Source organism: Agelaius phoeniceus, chromosome 13 (genome assembly GCF_051311805.1).
Source record: "Agelaius phoeniceus isolate bAgePho1 chromosome 13, bAgePho1.hap1, whole genome shotgun sequence".
In the NCBI taxonomy this organism is placed as follows: Eukaryota; Metazoa; Chordata; class Aves; order Passeriformes; family Icteridae; genus Agelaius; species Agelaius phoeniceus.
Genome location: NC_135277.1, coordinates 7,985,906 through 8,005,409, shown reverse-complemented (window position 1 = coordinate 8,005,409; position 19,504 = coordinate 7,985,906). Strand labels below are relative to the sequence as shown.

Genomic DNA, 19,504 nt, shown 5'->3' with positions numbered 1-19,504 from the left:
CCATTTACTCTGGGTATGTAGGACAGGAGTTGTTTAAATCTCACTGCATGGGAAGTCAGCTGCTGTCACATTTTGGCCTAATGTTTAAATATCTGTTTTAAGTAGTCCTAGCCACATCTAGAAGGCCTCCTACATTAAATTGACACAAGAAGAACATCTCCAGGCAGCAGCAGAATTGTCTGAAATGTCCATGATAAAAGGAACTCTGGTTCTGCTCTTCTCTTTTCTCTAAGCTGCTTTAAGCAGGGTTTTCATATTCTTGAGAGAAATTCCAGTCTGGATTTAAGAAAGACTAAATGCAATCCTGCAGCCTAACACTGACAGTTCAGGAAGGGGGACTAAGTTTAACTCTAGCAGAGCAAGAAGTGAAAGCCCAGATATCTGCTTTAAGAAGGGCAAGGGGCTGGGGCAAAGGGGTGCTTGACCACTTGATCCTAAAAACCAAGCCACTGCTTCAGCCTGAAATGAGAACAGCTACCACAACCACTATGGAAGGAGTTGCACACCAAGTTAAAAGCATTTGATATAAGAACCACCTTCTGATCTCCTACATCCTTGACCTTGCCTGTAGTGGTGTGACAGTAAGGGGGGGATATTATTGAGGGCTCTGTATGTGGCTGAGCTACACAAGATTAAGTTCAGACACTTTTATTTCTGGCTGTTGAAAACAGACCTTCAATAGGAAAAATAACAATCCACCCTCCTTGGAAATCAGTACTAGATTTGGAGCTCCAAGCTTGTGTCACTCCACATCTTTGAAGCAGGTGCAGCTTTCCTGCAACAAAGAGTGTGTCCAGGAAACAAGCTCCACTCTATCCCATCTAGTCCCTCAAAGCCTTAAAGCCACCTAACAATCCTCTGGTTTCCCATGTCTTGTTTTAGGATCACCTTACACCATCTCCATAGCTCTCCACCTCCTATGCAGTCAGTCAGTAGACACAGTGGTCTGAGTTCCCCAAGATCACTATCCCAAGGGAAAAAGTTCAGCCCTTCCAATATTATGCACAATTTTAGCCCCTTGTAGGCTAAATCTCAGGCACTGAAGCACAGCTCCTGCTCTCTTCATGGGGTTAGAACACAAATGTGTCACAGGCAACTAAATCACTATTTAATCCATGACTCAGTTTGGTAAAGAGTAGTCTTGAAACTGTCATATCCAGTTATTCCATCCAAGTTTTACTTCTCAAGGACACCTCCCCAGCCAATTCTTTCTGGCTTACTGCAAGTTTGCAGAAAAGGACAATGAAGTCACTCCATCAGCATCTGCTTATCCAGCAGTAGCCAGGAGCGGATACACCAAACCATTCATGATCTACAAAGATGTTCCCAGATAAATTATCTTTCCCCTTTTCTGTATTCTTGGCACTTGGCTAATTAATTAATCTGCTTGTTATTTTCCCACTAAGCTGTGGCAAACTGGAAGCAATTAACAGAGGGATCTATTTAGTATCAGGACAAGACACAGCAGGAGCACACAGCTTGTTCTGTACCCATTCGCCTCCAGCATCCTCCTTCCTGCAGCCCACATCCTTCAAGCCAAACACAGATTTTGGATTAAAGGACACAATGAAAATTCATCAGTTTATTTTACAAGAGCTGGAGAAAAGTGACAATTCTCCCTCTTAACCTGGAAGAATTGGCCCTTCACTGCAGAACTCACTCTAAGGTTCCACTAGCAGAAAGACCAAGCTAGGCTTTGAATGGATGGAAGAAACCATAAATTTTTAGAGTGGTCCTTATTTCTATTGCCATGTGCTTGCATCCAATGTCCTACCAACACAAGGCAGCTCCAGTCTAGCACCAAATACCAGTCTTTGTTAAAAGGTGTGTTGTACAGCTGGGATAATACAAAATTTCCCATGCTGGCCTGGCTCCAAACTTCAGCTGAGCAGCTTTTTCCGTGAGTATGTCCTGCTGAGGCGAGGCCTCCTGGAAATCATGATGTGGAATGGAGACAGCTCCTGGTTGGCAGTAATTTGGACAGCATCAGATTCCTCTTCTACAAAAACAGAAAGAATACATTTAAGACACAGTTTACCAGAATTCACTGGTGATTCCAAGAGGCCAAATACCAAGTGGAAGTTGCACTTCCCATGTAGCTACTCTCTCATCATTCTTCAGCAACTTTTCTCTCCTTCCAAACTTCCCAGTTCATGCCAAGTTTCTTGTAAGCATGTCAGATTGAGACACTGAACACACAGCAGTGGCAGACAGAGGTTTTCTGCCAAAAGCCCAAGCCCCAGCACAGCATGATTTTGTTCTTAGCTGGAAGCAGAGAGCACAGGCAGTGTGCCTGAGCCCAGCCTTTGCTCTCCTGTGCTTACCTTGAACACGCTTCCTCTGAGCTGGCGGTGGGGACAGCAGGGGAGACTGGGTCAGGGCTCGAAGGCTGCTGGCACAAAGTCCACTCTTCAAGGGTGGGGTGGAGCCTGGAGAACCACAGTGAGATGCTGCAGTAAAAATACTCAACAACTCAAATGTTAAGTCTCACCACAGCCTTTATGCTACCTCAAAACTGGTATCAGTGTAAGTGATACTTTGAGTTTATCTGAAATAAACTCTAGGCTGTCACAGTGGTGTTTTAGCATTTGAGAAAGGTAAATGGCAGTCTGGAATCAGCACATTTAATTTTCTTAGCTGGTTTAGCAGAAAATCACTTCACTTGTATTAAACACAGGTAATTCACATTTCCTGGAAGAAAACTATTACAGCCACAATGATATAGAAATACAAACACAAGTCTGTAGGCACAGAAAGTCTCTCACAGGACAATCTTAAGTCTATTATTTCATGTCCTGAATATGGATTAATGTTGCTTCAAGGTCTGACCTTTTTTCTGTGATAATGTTGAGTAAGACACTGCCTCTGTACACAAATCTTTCCTTGCAAGAGAAAACACACACCAAAGCTTAGTGCAATGACTACAGAACAACACCTGCCACAGCCCCCTGTAATTTCTACAACAACACTGGATTAAGTATTTGAAATTCACAAGGCCTTGTTTACAGAGCTGAACAGCCTGTTTCACCAAGGTTAGTATCATCTGTACCAACAGCAAAAGCAGAGAGGCAGCTTAAACCTATACACCTCCTGATACATTATTGCTAGCAAGGGAATAATTTCTGGTAGCACTTTCAAGTGGCCCATCTCCACGGGACAGACACCTGGAGCAGCAATAAACACCAACATCCACAGGACTAACTCCACCAAGACTCCAGTCTGAAGCACTGAAACAGCCAAGCTTTATACTTAAGACTGTTGGCTCGTTGGCTTCAGAGCCAAATGCTGGGCAGAAACAGGCAGTGGCATCAACACAAACCTGAACAAATCACCAGCTGGATGCAACTGGGATCCTCTCCTCAAGTTCTCAAACTTGCCTTTCAGTTCCTCCAGCTTTCTGCTCTTTCATATTTCTCTGATCTCTCTTCCATCGTTAATACTCCTCATATCCAGTCTGCCTCTCCACATAATTATCTTCCATGTCATCTACAAGTCATTCCCCTTTCACCTCACTCTCCCTCAGATAATTACATGGGAAACAACTGTGCTCTTGTTTTAGTCTAACCCCTATTTTTAACCACATCTGAATTTCAGTGGAGTGTCTTTCGTGCCATTTAATTACCTGACAAAAGGAAGACATCATCATCCCCTAGACAACTGTGCTGCTCCAGTGTTTTGAGGGCACATGCTCCTGCTTTCTCAGGAAGTACAGAGTCTGTCCTTGATTTACTTCTGTTGCCCTCATCTGTGGAAAAGCCAGTGAGATCCAAGCTGCCCCTATCAGGACATGATCTCTTGGCACTGTGGTTCTCCTCCTTTTCTGGTGACAGGTAAGTAAAGACCCGCTTCCGAGATTTCAAGCCAAAAGTTCCCGTGGCAGAGTCCTCATCAGCCTTCAGTTCAGAGTCACTGGGAGATGCCTGATCCTGGAGCCTGCAAATCCCTTCCAGTTCAAATTCCCCAAGAGGATTTGTCACTTTGCTGCTGCAGTGTTCTGAGGTCCTCATTGTTCTCTCTCTGCCTGCTGAGGCCCGTGCCCAATCATCAGCACTCCTCTCGCTCTGACCACAGCTCACACCAGCAGTGCTGCCTGCTGCTCTCTTCCTCCGGGGCCAGTCATTGATGGCATCAGGAGTAGTCTTCCCCTTCTGCTTTGGAGAAGGTGTCTGGAGAACTGCTTCCAGTGGGAATGGGGAGGTGACAGTAGAGGCACAGCTTGTTGGGGTGTATGACTGGCATATGTAGGTTTGTCCTGCACCTTTCCCAGGCGTACTATGGAAAGAACGGCAGCAGGATGGGGAGACACAGGCAGCTGCTAGTTTTCCTGGGTGCTTGCTGCACCAGGTCATAGCAAAATCACTGAAGGGGCTTTCTCCTCCCTTGGCTTTGCTGGCACTTGCTTCAGGTTGAACTTCCAAGGATGAGCAAGAGCCAATTCTCTTAATGCGAAGCTTGGGCAGGCCTGAAGCTTGCATTTCAATTTCCACCTCGTAGGTGGGTGGGCTGGCAGAAGGAAGTTTGCCACGACTTTCAGGAGTGGAGAACCTGCCTGCAAGCTGAGGCTCCCCCATGCGTGCTGCAGCCTCCCGCTGCCTCCTGTCTGCAGTGCAGCGTAAGGAGTAGGCAGGAGGAGACTTCTGCACAGGAGGGGAAGGGGTCAGGGCAAATCTGGAGCGTCTCTTGAGACTTGGAGCCTTCACTCCCACGCATTCTTCCCTCAGCACAGTTCTTGCTTCCAAGTCATCACTAACTGTTGGCAAATGGCTTAGGAAGGACTCACAGGTGTTTGCACGGCAGTTCTCGCCCTTAACTGATGGCTCACAGTCTCTCTCAGCATTCTGTGCATGTTCCTGCCCTCCAGCAAAAGGCTTTGGAGACAAATGGTTTTCCAAGTTTTCCAAGTCCCCCCTTGAAGGAGACTTTTGAGACACTCTATCCATCTGTTTATTTTTCTCCAATACAGAAGTATTGGGACTGTATTCAGCAGCTTGGGACTGATGAAGCTGAAGGCTTTCCACAGAACAGTTACCACCACTATCATGACGACTGTCCTCATTTTCTCTAGGTGTTGCACATGTGAGGCTCTCTCCTCTAGAACCTGGTTCACGTTTGGCCTGCTTGGGTGTGTGAAGCAGGGACCTTAGTGGCGTGCCAGTAATACCAGGAGTCTTTTGAGAAGATGGTTTAGATGCAGCAGATTCCCAGTCAGACTCCCCAGGCTGCACGTGGGAAGCAGAGCAGCTTGTCACAGTGTTTGTGGAACTTTCATGGAGTGGAGAACTGCAGAGAGGCTCTGGCCTCACAGCAAGTTGAGGTATTTCTGTACTCAGTGAGCTGGTACATAACTTTGAACCTGGATCTTCAAGTTTCCTGGGTGTCCTTTTAGGTGCTCGAGATAACTGATCTGACTGCTCCTGAATTTCCTTTGTGAGGATTTGCCTCTGAGCACTAACTGGAGATGCTAATTTTGAGAGGTATCTCAAGGAACGTCTTGGAGTCTGAAGTTCTGTTAAACACCTTTCTTGGGTGGCAGAGGGGGAAGAAGAAGAAGAAGCAGGATTTGGATCTGTTGGAGGTAATACAGAGGCTGTGAACCCTTCACGTTTTGGTGTTTGCCAGCCAGGCTCTTTGCAAGGAGGGGAAAGTGTTAGAGCTACACAGCAGTCCTCAGCAGTTACTTGCACTGAGTGAACCCTCTTGCTGTCAGTTAGCACAGATGGAGACTTGACCCTTTGTGCAGGAAGAGAAAAGCACTTCCCCAAACATTTAGCTACATTCTGTTTAGCTGCTGGACTTCTGCCAGGTGTCTTTTCCAGCTTCTGAGGTGTCCTGTGGACAATGCGAGGCGATCTCCTTGGGAGCTTACTGGCAGAATTCAGTGGCTTCTGGGCAAATTTATGAGGTGTTTTTCTAGGAGTCTGCAGGGGAAAAATAATATATTAAAGAATCATGCTTGTTCTACTCCAGGAGTATTATCTATCCATCTTCATATTTACTTCCCAAGATTTGAAACATAAAAAACCCATTGGATGAGACTTAACAAACACTAAATCTAAGATGCTGATGAATGGATGATGATGCTGGAGAAGAAAACAAGGGTGGGAAGAAAGAGAAAGGGAGGTAGGTAACTGTTTCTACCTGACATGAGGTGAGCTCCTCTAAGTGTAAGGAATCTTTTCTTGTTCTCTTCCTTCCAGGTGAATGCTTCCCTGCAGGACTACCCATGTCAATGACTGCACCAAAGAAAAACCTCTTGGGACTCTGGATGGGGGGGCTCTCTGAATGCTGGTTAAGGCCTACAAAATGGAACAGTACAATTTAACTAACACAAAGTAACGTGCCACAATTGTTTGAGTCACGTCAGATGTGTGGAAAAGTAGTGTAAAAAGCTCATATCCCTGGCATGTTCTTTTCTAACCAAGAGTTAAAGCTTCACCAGAATTATTGTTATTTCCCATTATGAAATTAATACCCATCTTTAGAAAGAGTGCTCCAATGGTAAAAAAAGGTATAAAATACTTCAGCCTCTTATTCTATTTATAGCTTGTAGCTTTAGATAGTTCTGGTTCATGACTAAGGATTCTAATAAGTAGAATATAAAGAACTATGTGTCACCATTTTTAGGTGATAATCCTACTGAGAAAGCCTCCAAAGAAGATCCCATCAGTCATTGCTTTATGCTGCTACAGAGTAAGCTATAGGATTTCTGTCCCATATTTTACAAGGATTTCACTGTTTTTAAGGAATGCAGACTGACAATCAGTGGTATTCTGTTAGATGGGCCTGACTGGTTTGTTAAGTTGGCAGTGAATTCATCATAGAAATAGCTGCCTTACCATCCTCAAAATTCAGATTACCAATTAAAAAATAATTACTGAGGATGAATTTCTGTCTAGGGAAGATATTACATGACAGCTCTTAGCTTCTTACAGCCTCTTGTAGAGCCAAATCAAATCAAACTCAGAGCTATCCATGTCAGCTTTTCAGATCAGCAGTATCAGTCTGCTCAAATCCCACTCAGTACCTTCTACATGCTGCAGTTTACAGCTCTCCTTTTCTTGTCCCTGGTGGAGGTGCTGTGAATTTTTTGAGCTGGGCTGTGTAGTGGAATAGAAAGCACCAGAGCAGGTCCTATTCAAAGCCAGCTGTTTGATGCGTGGGCTTCTTCTCAAACCTGCTTCTGAAAAGGCAAGGACATTGGAGACTGAGCCTTCCTTCCCCCTCAGCAATGGGCACATCATCAGGAACAGTTCACAACTGCAAGGAACAGACCCTCAGAAGAAACTTCTCTATAGATAATCTGTCTCACCCAGGAAGGCAAGCAGGTGAAGCAAAGGTTCAGTTTTCTTGAGGATTTTGGAATATTTACACATCCAAATCTCCTAAAGTATGATGTCCCTCCTCATGATTACTCTCATTTCTCTTCAGCAATTATATGGAAAGGAATGCTAGAAAAAGCATGTTCAATGCAAGTTACATCCAAGTTATAAGATGGGTTAATGCTCTTGTCTCTTCTTGCTAGCAATTTCATATCCCTGCTTGCCCAGACATGCTGCTTTTTTCTTCCCTTCTGGGGAAAAAGAACAGCAGTAGCCAAAATAAAAGACACTCCCCAGAGCCAGGTGGCTGTCTGTTACAGCAGAAATCAGAGCAGGGTCACAGCACAACATGGTGAAGTTACATTAAAAACAAGCACGTGCTGGTTTGACAGTAATTATAGCAGCTCAGAATCTTATTCATCCCTCAAGTCCTTCACGTTTTTTTCATTTAAAAGGCTTACTATCTACCTCTCTTTCTTTACTTAAACTGTACAGAGCTGTTAAAGCAGTGAGCAGCAACTGGTTCTGTCAGAACAGAACAGTACAACACTTTTGGACTGACTTCTAATGAATTAGCCAAATCAAAGCACACTCATCTTATGAGCTACAACAAAGCCACCTTTAATGAAAAATCAGTGCTTACCATATATGGCCTTCTCTGGAGATTCTTCTACAACACCAGTGTCACAACCTGGATCAGAAGACCTTGAGAAACAACAGACATTTTGGGCTTAGCATACTGAGCACATGTACAGGAACAGAACTTGCCACAGAGACTGAGAAGCAGTGCTTTATTCTACACCAATATATTGCTTTGTGGGCTACTCTAAGTGAGTGACCAGTAAGCACTCTGCCTCCTATTGGCATGTAATTAAGTATGGGTAGCTCCCTAGATGTACAGGTAACAGCTCTACATGAAAGAAAATGCTACAATTCAGCCTGGAGCCCACAAAATACAGCAGGAGCCTTTTCTTCATAAGCCCTTGAGTCAGCAGCTGAACCTAAGCAGACATTAGCTGCAGGAATGAAAGCAGCCTGACTTACATGATGAAGCAAGCAGTATTTCCCCCCACTTAAGCAATGGCATTTAGCCTCCACTGTTTCTCTTACTGCCTCAAGTGAAGATCATCTTTGACTGCAGTGATACCTGGCAATTCTGCTCATAGCCATTAATTAGTTACTGAAGAAATTCAGAAAGAACTCACCGGCCTTTGATCTGTTTGTGCAGGAGTCTCCTGGACACCTGCTTGTGCAGTGGTGTTTCTGCAACTCTCTTGGTCAATAACTTGCGATGATCTAAAAATTATGCAAGAGCTGTAAAATCACACCATTATAATGCACTTGGAACAAATAAATAAATACAGTTTTGTACAGGCTTCAGCTTAAGAATGACAATAGTTATTCTTAAGTCAATACAGAACCATTGTGCTGTCTCCCAGCACTCACAAGCTATCATTATTTCAGTCCAGTGTCTACACCTCCCTCCCACTCCCTCAATATTGTACCATGTCAGACATAGTTAACCTACTGAGATAACTTTCATTATTTGTCTTTATTTCACAGGTCCTTTTTAACCAAGCATTTTTAACTTTTAATTTTCTTTATGAGATGTAAAGAGTTCAGTAAAAATAGGTTTCAGTTTTAACATCATCATTATTCACCCTCCAAACAACACAGCAATGACCTCCTTTTATCATTCAATAAAACCAGATCATAGTTGTTTCATAGAATTGAGAACACAAAAATAGGAATTTTAGCAAAAGCTCTTTCACAACAATCCTACATGTGCAAGTCATATCCTACCTTTGTTGCCCTCACTGGTGCATTTGTATTTTAGGCCTTCCACAGCAGATACTGACTGGCTTCTAAGCATCTTTTTCAGAGATCTTTTTGATGGTGAAAGTATCTCTTCATTGAAGAGATTCCTCCTTACCTTTGTAACCTCTGTGAGACAAGAAAAACAAGAAAAGATCAGATTACTAGGAAAAGAGAATAAAAAAAAAAGAAAGGAAAAAAATACAAAGGTAATTTTGTTAGGTGACTAGGGACAGAACAATATACCAGCATGGAAAGACAACGTTTTAGAGGCTAAAAAACCCTGAAAAGTTGTTTTTCCTCCTACTGGAACATGTCCTCCTCTAAATCCATTCCAGCCTTCTCTTCTGAATTTGTTATTATTTGCATTATTCCAGCAATAAGCTACAAGCAGATGCCATAGCAGAAAAAGCAGATAGTCAGTGTCCCATGTGGAACATTAGGTGCACTACAAAATCTCAACCAAAGCACATCTTGGTTCGGAGAACTAACGTGAGATTTATTTTTATGAAGTATTTGTGGGGATATATCCTATTTTTAGATATAGTTTATTCTTGCCCCCATTTTATTTTCAGGACAGAGAAGTTGGAAATAATTTCAAGAGTCAAGGTTTTCTTTTGAGGACACGAAATTTAAGTTTTCTGTGTATGAGTACACAGAATACCACATATTTTTTTCCCCTTAAAGTTTATGCACAACTCAGCAAAACTTCCTTCAGATTTCCAGCATGCCTCAGCATAATTTCATCATGGCTCAGTAAAATTTACAGGGACAACATGTGCTGAAGATGCACCTTTCCATGAACAAGCCAAAAGTCAATATACCTTGCACTGCCTCTTTCTGCAGCAAAGGCATCTGCTGGGACTTCTCAGTAGCAAGGTAAGAATGTGAGTTCTCCTGAAACAAATGAGAAATCAGCCTCAGCTGCAGTGCAATGCTATGTTTGAGTATTAACTACAAGCTCTGAACACATTATTTCAGTTTTTCCTTCAGAACAATTTGATCTCTGTACAGGTGATACAAGGCACACTTACTAAGGGAATACAGAGCAAGAGTTTTTGCAGTCAAGCATCACAACTCACAGAAAATCCTTCTGGAAGAGTTTTACCTTTCTGATGGGGTTCTTGGCTACCTTGGGAATCTCAATTTGACGCAAGTTCTGTGGTGCTTCTGTCATGCTCCTATGTCTGGCTAACACATTATTCCTTCAGAAAACACATAAAAATTAAGTTAAAATAAGATCAACAGCACAGTTATCAACCTACTGACAATTAAACTTAGGTGTGACTCAAGAGATAGGAAGTGTTTACCTAAATTCAAATTGCAAACTACACTGACACCTCACTTACTACAACACTGGATTATGATTTGCAATATAAAAAGCTATTCCTAAGGCTGGTATTGGAATTCATCACTCACAATTTGCTGATATGAACACAGAACCCCCAACACAGAGATCTCCAGTAAATCACTTTTAACTTTAAGAATATAGGTCAGCTACTGCACAGCATAGCATGCTTTTCCTCTCATGGAAGATGCTCCTGAAATCTACTTTTGCATAAGATAAAAATACAGAATCAAGACTGTATTTTTTATAGTCAACAAAAAGCTGCCTCCCGTTTGGAGTTACTACCTTCTCTTTTTGGCAGATCTGGTGCGCAGCTCCTCCAGCTGATCACCCTCAGTGCAAACAGCACTGGGAGTTAAGACAGATGATAAAGAGGGAGGAAGGCCTGGAGATTTGCTATCCAGAGTCATGGAGTCATCACTGAAGAAGTCTGAAGGCAGAACAGATGCCAGCTTCGGAGGTATTTGTGTACCCAGACCATAATAAATATCTCCAAGGGTCTTCGGTATAGAATTCATATACCTGAAGCACCAGAGAGAATACACATGAAATACACCCTTCCTCAAAACTTTGGTATTTCAGACCCAAGGTGTGAACTAAATCCTTATCCTTACATGTCCATTTAAAAACAACAAACTGAATATCAACTGAGTTTTTTAATTAGTTTACTTGCTTATCAGCTACTTTTTCTTTAACCAAAATATAAGCGTAATAAAGAGAACACGTCTAAATTTCTGAGAATTACAAAGACGCAGTAAATCAAAGCTGCTGATTGCTCTCTACTCACAGACAACATCTGACCCAAACCATAGTCCCCAGCAATACATAAGTCATGCCAAATAACTTACACTTCTAATATTTCCTCCAGAAACTTTGTGAGATAGGCTGGGTCTTCAGTCAGACATAAGATGCGCAGCATATCTGTCACCTGGAAGAGAATGTCAGCAGCAAAATGGATTAAGGTGTGCCAGCTGCAGCACCAGGTATTTTAGTAAGGAATATGAAGTGTTAGTGTAAAATCAAAGGAAAAGCAGGTTCCAGGTCCACATTTCTAGTGCCATGCAGAAACACAGCCTGGTTTATACTTTACTTGCCTCTTCTAACAGCTGCTCCATTTCCTCAGCGCTGCTTTGCAGCGAAGGGCACTGGAGGCACAACTCAAGGCGCAAAAATACCTGAAGTCGGCACCTAAGGAAACAAGTAATTATCCACCACCTCTTTTTCTACTGGAAACAGCAGATTTACTGCAAAAGGTGTGCTCAAAAAAGCAATGGGAAGGGAAGTGGTTCCTTTTGACAGCAATATTTAGTTAGCATTTCATTTGGGTGGCAAGGGAGATACCTCACTCCAGATATTGGCTGCAGTGCTTATCACACAGCACGGGTACATTTGCATTTAATGAAATGGTTTTACTGCAACCAGAGATTATCCTTGAAATATTTGTCCCAGGTAAATACTTTCCAGTTGTACAAAAAAGCCACCATTAAAAACTGCTAACCAACTCCACAGTATCTCAGAGGCTGAAGTAAATACAGTGTCTCATACTCTCTGACTTTGGTCTCCTTCTGTGAGCCATGCTGTTGTCTGAGCATTTTGCTGGTCTTGAGGAGATGGTTTCTGACTCTTCCCACACAGGCCACCTGCAGACACATAATGACAGCAAGAACTTCAAAACTGTTTCCTATCTGCAGGGCAGGTTCCTCCCTTGTCCCCCAGTTACCCCCTTAATGTATTCTTTTGGAAGTACAGGTTTTTTTTCCTTTTCTTTCAAGGAAAGGAATTACTTTTCCTTTAAGTAGCAGAGTTATAAAATAAAACAACTTAAAGCTTGAAATCACAGAGGTCTCTTGCTCACAGCTCCAGGCCTTCTTCACTTTGGATTTGTCTCTCACAGTGTTTTATTAAATTAATCACAGATTTACCAGTTTTGGTTTAAGATTACTGTAAGTCTATAAATAGTGGTAAAGATTGTAAGAAATACCGTGAACAGTTTCTCTTCCCTAACAAAGCCAGGCCTAGATTCACCATGTAATGCCAAAACAAAAGATGCACCACCTTTAAAATACAGTTTGCAAGAATGTATTTTTTAAATACTGTCTTTGAAATCAGAATTTGTAAGAAGGTCAATGTGAAGTAAAGACATCTTGCAAAATTTAGTAAAGTTCTAAACTGATAACTGAACTCGATTTTGCTACGTAATTTACAAGCATCCAGTTTTTCACTATTGTGTCCTCACAGATAGAAGCAGTCAGTGACCGTGGTGCACCTCCACATAAAACCTCCAAGAAAATGAAGGAAAGTTAGCCCAAAATAGTAAAAATTCTAACTTCCAGATCAGTAACAACCCTGCCCACATGCTGTCACCTACCTCTTTCTCTTTGGTATCTTGTATTTTCAAGAAGCTTTTAATGGCCATGATCATATTGTGGGCACACACAGATGAGGGAATTCCCTCAGCAACAGCCTTCTGGTAGCTTGCAGTCAAGTGGGACTGCAGCTCCTCCTCTGTTTGGAAATCTGCAAGGAAATGGTCTCCATTAGCTAAATGCATGTTCACCACACCTTCCTGATAAAATCCTCACCCCAGCTGAAGCAGGGAACAGAGGAGTACACTAACAGAGGCTGTCCCAGCTTCAGGCCCATGACATATTGTAAGATAAATTAGTCCTATAATCAACAAAGTTTGCTTAAAATCAGCAAACTTTCAGGCTACTGAAGCAGTGAAGAAATGCCCTTTATTTCTGCCTAATTAATAAACAGGACTACATTTTCAGTTATACCTTGGTGAGTGCTTCCCTCTATTTCTTTTGGTTAAAAAAATTTTAAAAGTAAATCCTTATTGCTTTTTTCAGATGGATACAAGGCAAGAAACTAATCCCAGAAGCAGCTGTAACATCACTTTGTAAAGAATCAGAAACTAAATGGCAGAAGGTGGGAAAAAATATCTACTCTTGCCATGCTGAAGATACAGAAACTCAAACACTGATTTGCTCCTTGGTACTGAGTACTCCATTGTTATTGTTTGTTCTCCCTTCCATAAAAATCCTCTATGACTCCTATATCAGGATATCAAGAGTTCATATGGGATGTATCAAGACAAAAAGATAACAGGACTTAACACACACCAAATGATATTTTAAGTGCTTTTGCCTTTCCTTCCACCTTTTCATCCAATCTTTTTGCTGAATGCTTCTGTGGAACCTTCTCATTCACTGCTGGTGCCACAGCATCAGGTTGAAACTTCTGAGCTTTTACATTCAGTCTTGCCACATTGAGCATCTGCAGGGATCTGGGCATGGTCTTCATCTTCTGCCTGACTGGAGTTCGGGGAACCCCACCTGCAATGCCACAAGAGAGAGTTCTAGCATCAGGCACACTGGGGCAGGAGCTCCATCCAAGGTAGAGAACAGCACTAAATTCTGGATTATGTGACCTTAGTAACCTCCTAGAGGAGAACATGGCCCAAAAGGTTGGTGTTTCTTTGTGAAATAGGCAGCATAGCAGGCAGCTACTTCTCCAAATAAAAACCCAGGCGCATATTGCCCTGCATAAGAACTTACACAGGTTTAATCAGAAGTTATATATATAGGCAGCAATCTTATGTCACAGAAATAGAAACAGCTGACAGCAGGACTTGCAGATACATGAGGCTAAGGTAAAGTCAACTGTAGTTAGTGTAGAGAAATGCAATGATTAAACTTTTCTACAAAAAAAAAGTTTTATTTCTCTAATTAGAACAAAATTGAAATATTTACTAGTAGTTGAAGGAATCCTTGTTTCAACAGCTTATTAAACTGCAGAGCTCTGCATGCTGCTTTTAACAGCTTTGTCACTCACTGCACAGCCCTGAATAACAATAATTTGGGCTCTACTACAGGACTAACCTAATACTAATAAGCAAATGAGACTGTCCCTAAATAAAAAAAAATATCTAAAGCATGGTACTACTTAAGAGTAGTACTTAAGATCTCTGGAGCTCATGCATCATCTTTTATTGACAGCACACACATAAAACCCCAAACTATACATACGTCTTTTTTTGTTATTTCCTGGTCCAGCTGCAGCAGAGGTTTCACTGAATTTTCTCTGGTACAGCTCAGACAGACTTTCTGAGAGCTCCACATCAGATTGGTCTGTACCATCCTTCCTGTTAGCACAAGGAACCTGCAGGAGCCTGTATGAAAGAACAATACAATTATCAAAAGAAGGTGGGAGTAGGAGGCATATCCCTTCCTTCCTGTGCACAGGAACAAGGTTCTCTAGATTCCAGTCTGCAGCAACATAGTGCAAGTAGCACACACTAGTAATTCTTCCAGCAGCTGTTTCCCAACACACATAGGAAATGCAGAAAACCCAAACCCTCTGAAAAGGCTGGAAACAAGCATTACATGAATGTACAATGGATATGGCACTGACCTGTAGCACAAAACTCAATGAGCAGCTTTGTGCTTTCTAAACTACCCTGCATTAGGCTCTTTTGTTTCACTCAGCAAGCTCTTTGAAGAAAGCAAGCATATTCATTCTAAATAAACACCAACTCTGAGAATACAATCACATCTTCACTATCTTGCACTGGATCTTAGCATCCCATAAAAGCTGAAATTTGTCATTTCCCAAGTAGCTTAAGGTCATTTTAAGTGACCTTTATAACTCCTTAAACTACCAAGACTTTAATCCATGCATATTGATACCCAAATATCCTGTTCCCAGTTTCTTTTGTCTATATACCCCACCATGAGATAAGCCACCAATAAACTGAGTACAGAAATAAAAGCAGCAGAATTCTAAAACTCTAAGCAATGCTACAGCCATACTCCCTTAACAGGAAGCAGAAATCCTTGATTATTGCTCAGAGACATTCAGAAAAATACCTGAATGACTCCATCAGATCTGAGCTTGCTCCACAAGCATTGGATGCAGGATACCATGCTTCCAGCACTGAAGGATGCCAGCCCCCTGTATGGGACAGCTCCCGTTGGACCCACTCTGCCACTGGAGCTTCTTCTCCTGTAAGCAAACACACATACCCAAAAATGAGAAAAGCTGATTTCTTTCTGCATCACATCACAAGGCCTTAGCTACAGATGACACAATGAACAAGTCCCAAAACTGAGACTCCTCAAGGAGAAAATCATTAACTTTATATTTTTCCTACTGCAGATCTGGAGATGATCAAAAGATGGTGAGTTTTGCATTTCCTGACACCTACCCAGACTGGCCAGAGAATCTTCCACTGACATGTCAATTTTACTCAACACACTATTCACAATCTCTGGCAGGTGAGTAGCAGAGTCCTGGGAAGAGTCTTCCACTACAGCTCCTTCAAGGCTGCATCCCTGAATTTCAGCAGTCTTCTCAGGACCAAGCACAGTCAGAACTGCAGTATCCCCAGAAAGAGGTGACAGAACAGCAGTGGAGGGGCACCACGTCTTAGACAGAGATACTTCAGCAATCTGTATTTTAAATGGAAAAAAAAGGAAAAAGAGTTTACATTATCTTGAAATACAGAGACCTAAGGAGCACAGATACTTTACAAGCAGGTTATAGAGTTACATGATTTTAAAAAAAGTGTTCTGAATTTGGCTTCAAATGAGTAATTTGCAGTGCAGTGTCTATTACTGTCTTCACAAAGTGATACTGCCAGCCCTTCTGTCACAGTTCATTTCAGAGCAGGTATCAGTTTAAGGCAAAGAGGAAGATTTACCACGTGCAGTCCTTCAGCCACCAGACTCCTCAACAGCTGATGAAACAAGGACCTGCTATATTCTCCCTGCTCAGGCTGTGAGCTCTGCAGGATCCAGCTCTCTGTGAAGAAGTGGCCAGCCTGTGCCAAGCTCCAGCCTGCCAAGCTTCCTTTCACAACAATGCTGACTGGACACTGCAGCTGTCTTTGGCTCATGGCAAGAGGTTCCAGGATCACAGCACAGCTTTCCTGCTTCTTCCCTCCTGTGCAAGGATAAAGAAAAAGTCTGAAAGCAATCCTTTTCCATCATGGTGAAGAGACAACTTCAATGTAAAAAAAGTGAGTTCCAAGATTAAAGAGGGAATATACTCTAGAGTAAGTGTGTTGCAGAACTGACCTCCTCCCCATGCTCCCAAGGAGCTGAGTGCATGGAAGCACCACTAAAGAAAGACCCCATGCATCCTGCATGCTGCTTTACAGCTGATCTGTTTTCTTTGGAAGGGGTTTTTAATCTGTGTTCTTATTTTAGCTAAATCAAATAATTGTATGAGAAAAGGGAGTACACCTCTACAAGGTGGGACCAGCAAAGAGCTCTTCATCCAAACATCTAGGAGCATGGCAAACTGAAAGGCTAAATCAGAAACATGGGCTCACAGTCCTCATATCAGAAATAGAGCACAAGCAGAACTTTAAAAGAAAAACACCTAGACTCTGAAATATGTGAAATTACTTCTACACACATTATTCACAAGGGAAGCTCATCAAGGACCCTGCATGAGATATCAGTTACTACCATGCACATCTATATTTTTCTTTTTATTACCAGGCATGCTAAGAAACAATGTTCCTTCTTGCTGGGGAAACACTGATCGATAGAGGGATGGCCTGGAGAACAAACAGTTCAAAGTCCCATCCAGGGGCAGAAGCCTGGTCCAAGGCACAGCCTGTGGCTCTGGGAACCTGGAGTCTCCAAGAAAGCCAGAAGCAGCATCTGTCCTGGGGTGACTCAAACAGTGCACCAAGGTTTCAGCTGGCAAAATGGTGCCTCCCATCTGATGAATCACTTCACACATTGTCCAGTAGCCATCATGATCCGGGCATTCAATCAGCTGAAATAAAAGTAACAGAGAGGTCTCAGGTTAAGGTTGGCAGTGAGAGAGCTTTCATGCAAACAAATAGAGATTGCACTTTTTCAGAAAACCTGGCATTTGAAACATGATCCACAGCATCTACACACGGTGCCTTCTGAGTGTTTTTATGGACTTTATCAGTCTTCATTGGAACCTAACAAAGTAAATACTATTCCCAGTGAATTAAAAGCTAGCAATATTTTCAAGCCAATTTTTTTAAAAATCTGGTATCTACACACCTGAACTATCAGGCTGCTTATCTGCAATTCTGAACAGCTGTAACACCCCTCTAAGTCAAAGCACAAGACATCCCATCAAGAAACACTGTACAGCTACTCCACTACAGATGTATCTCAGTCTCCACGTGGACGATTCCACTCCAGATTTCAGTCCCTTGCTGAAGATTATGCGGCAGTGAGCGAACCTTGGCGTGGTTCCCTCCCACCCAAAGATTACTCATGCCAGAAAGCAGCGTGGCAGATGTCCCGCTAGTGCCCACGGCTGAAAGCTGCGCCGTTTGACCCCGTTACCTGAGCCCAGTCGGCAGTGTCCACCCAGAACAGGGAGATTTTCTGTTCCACGAGCAACTCCTGCACACTCTTGGGCAGGAGCTTCTCCGCCAGCTCCTGCGCCGAGGGCGGCTCTCCAGGGGAGGAGGGGGCGTCATTCCCCGACACGAACTGCCGGAGCTCCCTCCGCGAGTGCGGGCAGGGCGAGAACAGGAACACGGCGTTCACGAAGCCCTCGGGCGGCGCCTCCGGGGGCTCTCGAGCGGCCAGCCCCGTCCTGCGGCTCCTGCGGGGCGGCTTGGCGGGGGACGCGATCTCCGGCCGGTCCCACTGGAAGTCGAGCAGCGTCTCCTTGATCCCGCTGTGCGTGAGGGCGGCGCGGGGCGCGGGGCCGGGCAGGGCGGCGGGAGCCCGTGCCCCGAGCCGCTCCGCCAGCTCCTCCTCGAACCGCTGCCAGGCGCGGGGCCCCGGCGGGCGGAACCCACCGCCCCGCGAGGCGCCGCCGCGGCCGCCGAGCGAGTCGAAGAAGCGGAAGGCCCAGCGGAGGCGGGAGAGGCCGAAGCGGCAGCCCAGGAGGGTGAGCAGGCGGAGGGCGCCGCGCTGGAGGCGCTGGCGGCGCGCGGGGCCGGCGGTGTCCAGCAGGAACACGGCGCTGTGCGAGCACGACATGGCGCGGGCCCCTCACGCCGCCGCCGCCATCGCCCGCCGGTACGGCCACTCGCGCCCTCGCCTAGCGCGGGCCCCCATTGGCTGCCGCCGAGCGCCGGCCACGTCCACTCCTCGCATCTCCCTCTCCCATTGGCGGAGAACGGGGAGCGGGAGGGCGGAGCGGTGGGGCGGCCGGAGGGCCGCCCGCTGCTGATTGGCCAGCCGCGCGGAGAGCGCTGCCATCCCATTGGCGGGAGGCCGTGACGGAGAGGGCGTGGCCAGCGCGAAGACCGAACCGATTGGGCGCCGCCACCGGTTTAAAATTTAAAGCCGGCGGGGCGCGCGTCGCGGTGACGTCACTCAGTGTGCGGTGTGACGTCACTCAGTGTGCGGTGTGACGTCAGCAGGGCAGGGCGGCGGTGCTCGCCGGGTACAGCGGGGTCCCCGAGCGGGACCCGGGGCTGAGCAGCGACTCCGACCTGGCCCTGCCCGCCCCACACCCGGCAGGCTCCTCCGGTGCCGCTAGAGGACCGCGGCTGCCCGCGGACCGGCACCTCCCCATCCCCGCCACCGCCCGCGGGCAGCAGGGACGGGGACAGCGCTGGCAGAGCCTGCCCGGAGGGTGCTGCCGACGCGGCATCCTCCTTCCCGAGCCTCCCTGGGACAGCCCAGGGCTCGTTCGGGTAAAATTCAGATTCAAATTCAGATTATATATTAAAAAAAATATAATTACTGTTCGGGTGGTCAGGCATTGAAACAGATTGGGCAGGGAAGTGGTGGAGTCACCATCCCTGGAGGTGTCCAGGAGGCATCTGGATGTGGCGCTGGGTGACGTGGTTTAGGGGTTACAGTGATAATGCTCTTTTGATGGCTAGACTTGATTGGAAAGGCCTCTTCCAACCTTGACGATTCTATGCAAAGGTGTAGGGTCAGGGCACCTGGACAGGATGCTGGCGGAGGACAAAGACCCTGGACTGCCATCAGCTGCCTTGCCCAGGAGCAGCCCCTCCCTGCAGGGCTTGAAGCGTGTCTGTCCCCGTGGTGTCAGTGGT

General features: G+C 44.8%; 1 protein-coding gene across 1 annotated transcript; it reads right to left on the bottom strand.

Moving 5' to 3' along the window:
* Nucleotides 1–1,567: 1,567 nt before the first annotated feature.
* TICRR (TOPBP1 interacting checkpoint and replication regulator) lies at nucleotides 1,568–18,566 on the bottom strand. Its single transcript, XM_054642222.2, has 22 exons — nucleotides 17,826–18,566; nucleotides 16,989–17,274; nucleotides 16,187–16,428; nucleotides 15,692–15,935; nucleotides 15,354–15,489; nucleotides 14,514–14,656; nucleotides 13,608–13,820; nucleotides 12,851–12,999; nucleotides 12,028–12,122; nucleotides 11,577–11,670; nucleotides 11,331–11,410; nucleotides 10,768–11,004; nucleotides 10,243–10,339; nucleotides 9,959–10,031; nucleotides 9,123–9,263; nucleotides 8,525–8,615; nucleotides 7,963–8,024; nucleotides 7,025–7,180; nucleotides 6,139–6,296; nucleotides 3,623–5,918; nucleotides 2,325–2,429; nucleotides 1,568–1,999 (listed from the first exon to the last, which is right to left on the bottom strand). The coding sequence occupies exons 1-22, from the start codon at nucleotides 18,471–18,473 to the stop codon at nucleotides 1,881–1,883; spliced, it is 5,865 nt and encodes a 1,954-aa protein (XP_054498197.2). The 5' UTR covers nucleotides 18,474–18,566; the 3' UTR covers nucleotides 1,568–1,880.
* Nucleotides 18,567–19,504: the final 938 nt, after the last annotated feature.